General features: G+C 35.6%; 1 protein-coding gene across 1 annotated transcript; it reads left to right on the top strand.

The window, feature by feature from the left end:
• The first annotated feature begins 227 nt into the window (after positions 1-227).
• Positions 228-713, top strand: LOC107513209 (60S ribosomal protein L22-like). The gene has a single exon (XM_036231052.1). The coding sequence runs from the start codon at positions 228-230 to the stop codon at positions 711-713; it is 486 nt and encodes a 161-aa protein (XP_036086945.1).
• Positions 714-12102: the final 11389 nt, after the last annotated feature.

Here is a 12102-nt window from a genome sequence, read left to right on the forward strand (position 1 = left end):
TATGAATATAAATATTTTTATGGATAGAAATATATATGTAGATATATATCATAGTGACATATTCTACTTTTCATATTTCACTTAACAAAGACATCTTCCTTTGTATTCAAAATTATTCAGTTTCATTTTTCCAGCTTTACTGATATATAATTGATAAATAAAACTTATACATATCTAAGGTATACAGGTGATGTTCTAATATATGCATACATAATATAATGATTACCATGATCAAGCTAATTAATATAACCATCACCTCACATAGTTACTGCTTTTGTGTGTATGTGGTGAGAACACCTATAATCTACTTGACTGCCTCTGCTGCCACCATAGAGCCTGTGATAAAGCTTGTGGCAAAAGGGGCAAAAACACAAAAACAGGTTCTCAAGTCTACCCCTGACTGCACCCATCTTGTAGAAGATGGAATTATAGATGCTGCCAATTTTGAGCAATTTCTTCAGGAGAGAATCAAAGTGAATGGAAAATCTGGGAATCTCGGTGGAGGGGTTGTAACCATTGAAAGGAGCACAAGCAAGATCACTGTGACTTCTGCGGTGCCTTTTTCCAAAAGGTATTTGAAATATCTCACCAAAAAATATTTGAAGAACAATCTATGTGATTTGTTGCGCATAGTTGCTTACAGCAAAGAGAGTTACAAATTATGTTACTTCCAGATTAACCAGGACGAAGAAGAGAAGGAAGATGAGGATTAAAGCTCATTTATTTGGAATATTTTATATGAGTTCTTGAATAAAACTTGGGAACCAAAAAAAAAAAAATCTACATGAAATACTTCCAAGTACATGATGCAGCATTATTAACTACAGTCAACTTGCTGTACATTAGATCCCCCAGGACTTACTCATCCTGTATAATTAAAACTTTGTGCCTTTTGGTCAACATCTCCTCCTTTCTCTCATCCCCTTCATGAACATAATTTTAAATGGCTGTGTAGTAATAAGACAGCTATAAACATGTCACTATTGCTGTTCATTTAGACATTCTACAATGCGTTTTTATTATAAATAATGCTAAAATGAATATCTCTATACATCACACTTTGTCAGAATTAGAGATTATTTCCTCCTTGGAGACTAAGTGAAATTACCAGGCAAGGGACATTTTTAAATTTTAATACATACTATTGTCACAGTGCTTCTTGGAAGAGTTATACCAATTCATACTGCAAACTCGTTATACATAAGTGCCTATCTTCCTATATCCTCATATGCATAATGATTTTTTTGTTAGGCAAACAATATTGCACTCAAATTATTTTTCATTAGCTTTATGATTAAACCTTCCCATGCATTTATCAGCCTTATTTTCACTTTTCTGAATGCTTGTTTATATAAATCACCCATTTACATACAGGGGTATTGATTTATTTACTGTATTTTAGGCTATCGCACCTTCTTATCTTTAGAGCAAACAAGATTGACATTTGCTCTTGAATTTTGATTATGATGGTTCAGAGGAGAAATGGAATGTTAACTTTTATATAATCAGATATATTATTGTTTCTTCTGTAATTTCATATCTTGACTAATATTTGATTATGCTTTCTTCCTTTTCATGGTATTATTTTTACTTTTAATTCTCCTAGGTTTTCTTCTGATACATTGTTTGAGGTGAGTCTCTCTATTTCACTTTTTCAAAGAGCTGGCCAGTGTTCCCAACACTACTTACTTAGTTATGCAATCCTACCTTATTGACTATGATCCTTCCTTATATATCTTCCTTATATATTAAGTTCTATAAGGATTCAGGCAAAGATGTGGCAGCTGCTTAAGAACAAGTTTATAATGTCCACCCTACCCCTACCAGAAGCACACTTATATTAATGGCTAACATTTATGACATTCTTGTCTGTGCCAGGGACTATACCAAGTACATTACATGTATTAATTTATTTAATCAACCTTAGGAAATAGGTTCTATTACCCATTTTACAAAGTAGAGTAACAGAGAGTTTATATAATTTCCCAAGATCACACAGCTAGTATTTAGCAGATACCTGTTAGAAGCTTACCAAAATTTGTATTCTTATTTTATCTCTTGCCTCCCCCAGATCTGCACAGAGGCTTTCTTTTCATTCTTGGATTATCCTCACTATATTACCACCCAGAATCGTAGATCATGCTCTGCCCACAGCCTATAACAATTTTTTAACAGAACGTAGAAATTAAGATCCTAGCCTTTCATAGCACACAGACTTGGATTTACATCTCAGTCCTGCTGTCTACTAGTTATTTGACTGTGCCGGTTAGTTTTATGTGCCAACTGAGTCTGACTGATGAATTAAACACTAATCTAGGGGTTGTTGTGAAGGTATATTGCAGATGTAGTTAAAGTTTGTAATCAAATGGCTTCAAGAAACTTTCGTGACTGACAGCAGCAACTATGGAGTTGGCCTCTAGAATTGAAGTTATATCCATTATTTTAAACCCAAAGAAAAAATGCATTCTACTAATTTATTCTGGTAATACCCATTTCTCCCTGACTCCACTGATACAATCATAGCCCACATCACTGTCTCCCTGCTTCAGATCTAGGCTGCTCCACCCATTCCCACTAGAATCTCCAGAATGATCTCTTTTTCTATGTAAATTAGATCACGTCACCTCTGCTTAAGCGACGTCAATGGCTTTCTGTTGCATTCAGAGCAAAATCCGCTCTCTTTGCATCATCTACAAGGTCCTGCCGACCTCTTTCTTTCACATCCTGCTCACTCTCTCCTCGCCCATAGCGTCTGGTCGCAGCTGTTTTGTCAGTTCCCAGGCTACTAAGCTCCTTCTCCATCTGAGTAACTTTGCTCCAGGTCTCAGTTTCAACGTCACTTCCTCAGAGAGGCTTTCTTGACCTCTTCACCTGAAAGCACATTGCCTTTCTCTGCTTATTTCCCTCATATTGACAACAATTTGTAATCATTTTGTTGTGCTGTTTTGTTTACATTCTGAATTGTGCTGACTTATATTATCTGCTCAAAAACTATATAGTAAATAAAAGAATGCATCTAATCAACCCATAAACATCTCTGAGGCAAGACAGTGGGAATATGCTTTAATTTAATAATTTAAAGTATATTTGAGATGGGAATGAAATCATCTCTACCATCTTAATGATTTTCTGGATATTAATTTATATGGGGGGTGTGGCAGAGAGTGCTACAGACACATGATATTGGTCTCCTTAATCACAAACTTTCCTTGGAAAGGCCAGGATTGAAAGTTAGGTCTTCTGTCCTTACTATACTTTGACCTTTAAAAAGGGCAGCGCAGTATAAATAACACCTGTATGAGCAGTTTGGATGCCTACATGTATCCCGTGCCTTTTCTTTAATATGCAGATGTAGTCTGAATAATAAACGTTAACAGGTAATAAGCAGAAAATTTTGTAATGTAGCAAAGAAACTAAGCGCCATATTTCTTGGGTTTGAATCTTCCTGTTCTGCTTATCAGCAGTTCCCTTGAAAAATGTAACAGCTTTTTTTGATCCTCGGTTTTGTCAGCAATAAAATGGAATTAATAGAGCCACATGCATTTCTCAGGGTTGTTATGGAAAGCAGATGAGCAAATCTATGTGAAAAGCACTCTTCAGACTTTCTATACATTGACTACTGTAAGTTGTCATAATTATTTCAATATAAGCTTTTCCCCTTGCCTAAGCATAATTTGTATCCCTCATTTCTGCTTGGAATGCAAACATTATGGCAAGCCAGATAAATGGAAAAGTTTAATCATCACATAATGGGGCACATTAATGTGATAAGATGGTTATGCTTGCACAATTACTGTGCTTTATGTCAGTTCGGTTCCAATGCCAATCGGGCATTTTTATATACATGCCTGAGTGTGTGTATGTGTGTCTGTGTTTTATAAATTTATATTTTATATCATTAAATACTACTTGATAAATAAAACAGACTCAGAAATTTATGTCTTGAATATCTATTTATATGTTGCCTCTAAGAGTATGTAAACTAACCATTTTTCAAGCTCAAAATATTTTCATATATACTTAAAGAACAAGTCTTCACCTGCATTATCTACTCATATATTAATAGAAAACAGCATTTGGATTAATGTTCCTCTTCTCAGCTATGGCTTTGACTCTAGCAGGAATTTTGTCAGGAAGATTCTCTGCTCATGTTCTTCTTTTAATTATAATATAATAAGCACTAGGAATAAAGATAATTCTTGATTAATCTAGAACCATGTAAGTTGTAAAGAGTTATCAATTAAATGTTATTATATAATTAAATATTAATTATAAGTCACAGTCGAGTTCTAAGTTCTAATATTTACCTCAGTAACATAAAGTAATCTATAACCTGTAGAATTTATTACATTTCTTACTGAAATTTTATTTACTAGAGGGAATTTTGTATCAATATATGTTTTTGCCTTTATGAAAAAAAAGAAAGGAAATGTAAACCTCCAGAAAAGCAGAAAATTTTACAATAAAGCCACTGTTCGTGTAACCACTCCAATTTAAAACAAGAAATTAGTGGCTTCGAGAAAAGAAAATAATCGATTCTAAAAAAGTGTAGAGAATACATAAGAAGTTAGAAGATATTAGCAAGTTGGTAAAGAAAACACTTTTATTGTTTTCAATCCATTAGGGGAAAAAATAGAATCAGTTTCTCAGCAATAATAATAAAAATGATACAAGCAACATAGTTCAAACATGAAACCTATTCAAAGGTGACATGACCTGAGCAGCCAGTAGATTGTCCGACAGGAGAATGTAAATGTTATCAATCTCGACTATACAAAACTAAAAGCACAACTTTCAGCAAATAAGAAATGAAGGTGGAAGGAAGGCTAGACACACAAACATCTTTATCTTACAACTTGGGGAGGCGAGAAGAACTGTTCACAATAGATGAAGGCAGAAGATTTAAGCAACTTATTTTAATTTACAAGTGTAGTCAACAGAAATATTTTAGATATAACTATTAAGAGGAGGTGAGAAGAAAGATGGACATTTTTGGTAAATGGACTACAGCCTCATGTAGCATAGCAATAGGTAATTCAGAAGTTGATAAAATAAGAAAGGGCAACATAGCATCATATTTGACGATACAGATAATGGCAATAACCACTAAAGGAGCTAAACACAGTTAAAAATATTTTTCTCTAGAGAAATGGACTGATATAGATCAAGAGAATATTGCCTTTTTCTATAGGCCCTTCTGTACTGTTTAACTTTAAAATTGTGTGTAGGAACATGGTCACTTGGATGTCCCATGGCTTTTTTACACTTAAGAAAGGTCTCCATGTTTAATTCTTCATCATCATTCTTCATCAAGCATTTGCCTCCTACTACATTCTTCTTATCATTCAATAATTTATTTATTTGTTTGCTTGTTTGTTTGTTTGTTTGTTTATTCAAAAACTGATTGCCTACTTTGAATCACTGTCTAAATGCTGGAGGTACAACAGTGGCGATGGAGATAGTGCTCATTTGCTCATGAAGTCTCTACTCTAGTAAGGGAGACGAATCACACACATGCACTCAGTCATTCACTCACTCAGTGACAATTAAAATTATTTCAAATTATCATAAGTGCTTTAAAAAACAAACAAGGATCTGGGAGATAGAATAATAGGAATGGGTCTATCTTTAACCTGGATGCTCAAGGATGTCTCTCAGATGTGACATTTAAGCTGAGATCTTAAGAATAAGAAGTTCACTGAACATCTTTGAGGCTATTCAGTATCTTTTGAATATCCTTCCTATGTCTGGGGAATTTTTTATTTTATAAGTAAATAAATGAACACTGAAGAGCAATATAGCATTGTTGAAGAATAAGGTGAGAAATATTCTTCTTTGTTGAAGAACAATGCGATATTGTCCTACTGAAGAACAATGCCGCACTATTCACGAATCCATTTCAATAAGTAAAAGACGCCAGTCACAAAAGACCACATACTACATGATTTCATTTATATGAAATGTTCATAACAGGTAAATCTGTAAAGAAATAAACTATATAGTGGTTGCCTAGTGCACTAGGAGACGGGGAAGGGGAGAAAGAGAATAGGGAATGATTGCTAACAGGTATAGGAATTCTCTTTATGGTAATGAAAATGTTCTAAACTCAAAAGGAGGTGGTGATTGCACAACTCTTAATATACTAAATCTGTGACATTGGTGAAAACACACTCCCAAGCCTCCGTTGCTTTTTTTATGTGGCCATTGTTGGCTTAAAGAATATACGGTAATCATTGTGGAGAATTGTTTCTCTGGGAGAGGAACAGGGTAATCATGTGATTAGATGTTTAGGGTTAAGGATCTGCTGTGCCTGTGTTGAGCACCAGAGCCAGTTAACAATGGTACCCTTATGCTGTTTAATAAATAGATTGTGGCATATAGAGAGAGCCCCCTAGTTCAAGGCCCAGGCAGAGAACTCCACTTGTCAAAACCAAGCTGGTGACAGTGGACAGGAGAAGTGGAAAGGCTCTACAAATATTTTGAAGCCAGACTTGACAGGACAGTATGAGAAGATGAGGCAAAAGCTGCTAATGCCTACCAAACTACGAAACTCCCCACATCTTAAGAAGAGGAAGTAGAGGAGGAGAGGAATAAGAAGAAAGGGGGAAAGGAGGAGATGAAAGAGAAGGAATAAGAGAAGAAGAGTTGTAAAAGAGGAATTATACGAGAATTAAAATTATTTTGTTGACTTTTTGAACAGCCATTTCCTTCATCACCCCCTTCTCAACCCCAGTGACTAAATGATGACTTGTCTAAATCAATCAGTTATCAAATGCACCTAAATAGGGACTGATTTAGATATGAACATATAATATAATCTTTACCAAAAAGTACATAAAGGAATCTCTTCTGGGATAGATTTTGCTATGATTTTCCTTATTCATAAAGGAGAGATTTAAAAAAAAGCATTTTGCTGGGGGAACTATTCTTATCTAGATAAGATTGATTACTTTCCCTTCATGTCCTCAGGTCCTGTATTTACATGTCTATTGCAGCTCATTTAACACTTAACCTATTTACTTGTTTGGCTCTATTAAACGTTAAACCCCTCCAACGCATAGGTGATATATCATCTGTCTTAATTTCCCTAAGCTTCTAGCACACTGCCTGGCTCATAGTAGATCTCATTAAATATGTGTTGGACAGTGTGGTATAAGGTTTAAAACCAAGATCCAATATAATACGCTGTCTCACTACCTAGTGAAATCAGGAGGGACTCAAAGGTAAGTTCCCCTTCCCACTCTGCTCCTGTGCATAACAAGGTGCCCTAGCTAAATAACCCTCCTTATCGAAAGGACCAGCTACAGTTCCTGCTTACCTTGAAAGCAAGTTTAAGTTCTCTGCCAGTCTGTGGAATTATTCAGACAAGCCAATGACCCCCTCCTACTACAACCAGGAGACACCCCACCTTCTGTTTCTACAAAGCCTGGCCCCCCACAGCCCCCAGTTGTTCACTCGATTCTTGAGTGAAACCCATTAGGCCCTGTGTGGCATGTGATGCCCTTTTCCTCTGGGCTGTGAATAAATGTATATCTACCTGTCTAGCAGTTGATGCTTGCTTTCATCTGGGTCTCATTCTCTCTGTTCTTTCAACCTCAAAGAGACAAGTCCAGGCTTCCTCATGACAGAGCACTAATTCCAAGAGCTGTTGATATCATCTGTCCAGTGTTGGCTGTTGTATGTTCAGCAATCTTTATAAACCTATAAACCTAAGGCAGGAACCCCTCCCTCATCAATGGTGATTCCATTCTCTATCTCAACTTTTAGTCAAATTATGTGGCTAAAGAACACTGATAGAAAATGTGCACATTTTACCAACTGACAAAGTTCAGTGAAGTTCACTACAGAAATAAAGCCTTTTCTAACAGCACAAGGTTAATGGAGCTGGTAACCACTGAGATCCTTTAGATCTTACTTCAATTTCATTTTGGAAAGAATCACTACACCTACCTTAACCAAGTCAGCTAAATTCCGATTTGATTCCTCATCAAAAATGAAAACTAATCACAAAATCTGCTACTGTATTGAAAATCAGAGGTGTTCAATAACTCTTTTTGACTGGGAAAAGAGCTTGCTCATAGTACCTTAGATCCCTTGACTTTGAAAATCAGCAACAGACTCTCCCAAAGACCATTTGCTGAGAAACAAAACTAAGTGGTTCTCACTTCTGATTAAAATAACACTACAGAAAGAATTTCCCTTTGTTTAAAAAAATGCAGCTTCTTTATAAACTTAATTTTTTTTTTCTTCTCTCCACCTCTAGGTTTAATAATACCACCCACAGACTAAGGCGTCCTAAAGATTAGTGCATTTTTTAAGGGTAGGAAACTGAAGCTCGCTGCACTGTCAACATGGTTCTTTCGTCAGAGAAAAAGAATTAAGCACCAAAGTTGACGTAGCAAAAGTTAAAAGTAGTCATAGGTTTTAATGAAATTATCTTATTTTAGAAAACTGTAAACTCTTCAGCTTTAAATTATTATAGTTTTCCACGTTGTGATTCTGCTCTTATTTTATTGTCTCATTTTGCGGTCGGTGATGTTACTGGAGTCTGCCTTTCTCTGTGTTTTGATCCTCTGAACTTGCTTTCATGTATTTGGTATAGATGAACACACATTGTTAGCTAATAATGCATATAAATAAGCTATTTCGGGTGTTGCAAGGTAAGCTTTTCAGGAAAGATGATCACAGTACAAAGTCATAATTTAACTTCTATAGCAGTTGGGTCAAGACCTCTCTCCTATCCTAATTTATTAATAAATTCAGGTAATAATTACAACAACTGACATCCCTAGATCTGAACAACATCTCAGGCACTGTGTTAAGTATTTTTTATGTCTCAGTTTATTTAATCCTTCCAGCAGCCGCAAAAGGGGTACGTCAACCAACCACAGAGTATTAGGGAAAGAAAACTTTTCCCCTATTCAAATGCCATTTCTGAATTTCTATACCAGCATGATTGATAATAAATGCAGTAACCTTGTCTTTACTCCCACCTGAAAAAATGTGACTTATGAAAACAAGAGCACAGTGAAAAGCAGATAACTTACAAAGTTTTCCCTTTACAAAAAAAATAAAAGATCATTCAAATTATTAAAATAAAATTAAACATATATTCAGCACTTGACCCAGGAATTCTACTCCTAAGTATTTATTCAAAAAAAAATTCAAAACACATCCACACAAGCACCTGTAATGTTCATGGCAGTTTTACTTATAATAGACAAAAACTGGCAACACCCCTATCGACTCTCACAACTCTATCAACAGGTGAATGAACTGGTACATTCGAATACTGCTCAGTAATCAAAAAGAACAAACTACTGATATATGTAAACCACAGATGATTCTCAAAAACTTTATGCTGTGCAAAAGAAATCAGACATAAAAACACTAATGTATGACTCATTTTACGTGAAATTCTAAGATAGGTAAAGCTAATTTATTGTGACAGAAAGAAGATCAGTGGTTACCTGAGACACAAAATAAGGGAGAATGATTACAAAGAGACATAGGAAAATTTAGGAGTTCTGGAAATATTCTGTACCTTGATTGGGATGCAATTGATTACACATGTATACAGTCATTAAAACTTAAACAGAACAATTAAAATGGATGTCTTTCATTGAATGTAAATTAAACCTCAATAAATTGATTAAATATAAAAGATTACCAGGAGAGGTCTTTTAAATAGTAATTTCCTTTCCTACAGTCCCTAAATATTTTTTAACTATTCAGTGAGGTGTGAGGCAAAGAAACAAAGTATTAACAGCCACAGTCAAGTAAATCATTCTGATCTGAAATGAAAATAATTTCTGAATTATGTACAATTCCTTTTCATTCAAAAACCATTTATTCAAAATTATACAGATATATTTATTACTTATCACATTTCTACCTCAAAGGAATTAATTTAAGTCTTGTGTCACTACTATAGACTCATTGGGAATAAATTAAGTATTTTCTCTTTTTCCATAAGGTAAGGCCTCTGTTCTTGAATTCTGGACTCTCACAGCCGCTGGGGCATAGGAAATAGCAGGGAGATGGTGTTAACAGAGTTTTTCGTTTTTCTCAAAGAGTTTTTATCTATATATTTTTACACTTGTTTCAAAACTACATGACCTATAAAACTATATGATCTTTGTTTCTAAGCTACAGGCCAAGAGTCACAAATTTAAATACCCACATGGTGAGGCAGGTTATATAAAGGAGTGAAATAGGGTCATGTAAGATGATATGGAATGATGGAGATGGTGATGAACTGGACAGCACAGGCCACATTTTATTCATTTACTCAATAAATATTAATTAAGATCCACTATTTGTCAGGCAGTACTCTAGGCACTGAAATATAGATATAAACAGAACAGACTAGAATAACCAGTCTGTATTTAAAAAGCAGTTACATTCTAGTGGAGATAATACTAACAATGTATAAGTGGACAACTAAACAAAAACATGTAATGTGTCAATGTTATAGGTAAAGGAGATAGAGAATAAAAGAAGCAGAAGTTTTCATTTTAAATAAAGTCTTCAGGAAACTTATCTTTGATAAAGTGATGTTTGAACAGAGACCTGAAAAAAGGGCAAGCCATGTGGATATGAGGGGGAGGGGGAAAGCATTCCAATAGAGAAAACAGGAGACTTCAGAGCAGAAGTATAATTAGCACACTGAGGAAACTGCAAGGCTAGTGGAGAAGCTGGAGTGGAGTGAGGAAGGGAACTGTGCTAGGATATGGGGCAGAGAGAAGAAAGAGAGCCTATGATTATAGAATATTTAGGCCTCTTGCATAACCTAGAAACCTTTATTTTTACTGTGAGTGAAATGGAAAGCTATTGGAGGATTTAAAACAGAGAAGTGGCATGATCAAACTACTGCTGCTGTGTGAAAAATAGACTATAGAGGAGGCTAGGAGCCTTATGTAGGTTTTGGCAAGAAGTAGAGATGGTGGCTCAGAAAAAAACAGTGTCTGTGGAACTGGTAAGAAGTAGTCAAAATCTGCATATATTTTGGAAGATTAACCCAACCAAATGTATTATGCCTTGCAGATGAGGTAAGGAAGAAAGCAGTTGAGGTTCACCCAAAAGAAGCCCTGGGTAAAGATTCAACATGAATAATGCCTCACGCAAATGATGCCAGTTTGAGACAAACTGATAGAAGTGTTACCTCCTCGTTTAGCAGCAGCTTGTGTGGGCTCAAAGAGTATAAGGATACAACTCATGGCAGATATTAAGTATAAGATTCCCATTGTGGAATAATGTATCTGAAGAGTCAACTTTGTCTGTCATCACAAGGAGTCATCCTTGCTAATGCTTGTTCTTCCAAATTTGTAGAAAATTTCCCCTAAGTCAGAATACTCATTTTTCATTCAATATTAAATCAAGTATCTCATTGGAGGAAGCCTGTTACATTGAAGACAAAGAGACTATGGGGAAGTATCCAGTGTCTCTGTTGACCAGGGGAGGACTTCTTATAACAGAACTGCTCAAAATGTGCCTCTTCAGCCAAATAACCAGAATCGGGGCAACTCCCCTTTCTACTTATCTAAACAAGTATAGACAAAGATCAGAGGTGAAACCAAGGGGGGCCACCCAAGAAAGCATCTAGCAGGGCTTTTGGGTACATAACTAGAATAACCAGAATCGGGGCAACTCCCCTTCCTACTTATCTAAACAAGTATAGACAAAGATCAGAGGTGAAACCAAGGGGGACCACCCAAGAAAGCATCTAGCAGGGCTTTTGGGTACATGATCTACAAAAGTCTAGCCCCAAAGAGAACTCTGACAGCAGAATATACGTGGTGCCCCAGAATAGAACATACATCTTGCAAAGCCAATTTTCTTTGGGTATATGGGCACCTTTATGCTGAGAATTATTCCAGCTACAAAGTTTCTTTGTGGTGCTTGATTATAGCTATGCTCATGTGAGAAAACTCACATTTTAGGACTGAGTAATGTAGTATAAACTCAAAGAGTTGACATGATTGGAGGCTTACCTGACTAAAAACATTGTGATGGTGGAGTTCTCATAATTAGTGTTAGAATATAGGCATGCTCATGTATTCTGAGAATGTGGAAGTATTCTCAGGTTGAGAAAGAAAGCAG

Source organism: Rousettus aegyptiacus, unplaced genomic scaffold, assembly GCF_014176215.1.
Source record: "Rousettus aegyptiacus isolate mRouAeg1 unplaced genomic scaffold, mRouAeg1.p scaffold_m13_p_13, whole genome shotgun sequence".
In the NCBI taxonomy this organism is placed as follows: Eukaryota; Metazoa; Chordata; class Mammalia; order Chiroptera; family Pteropodidae; genus Rousettus; species Rousettus aegyptiacus.

Excerpts from the sequence above, each read along its gene's own strand:
- LOC107513209 (XM_036231052.1), top strand. The coding sequence starts at position 228 with ATGATCAAGCTAATTAATATAACCATCACCTCACATAGTTACTGCTTT.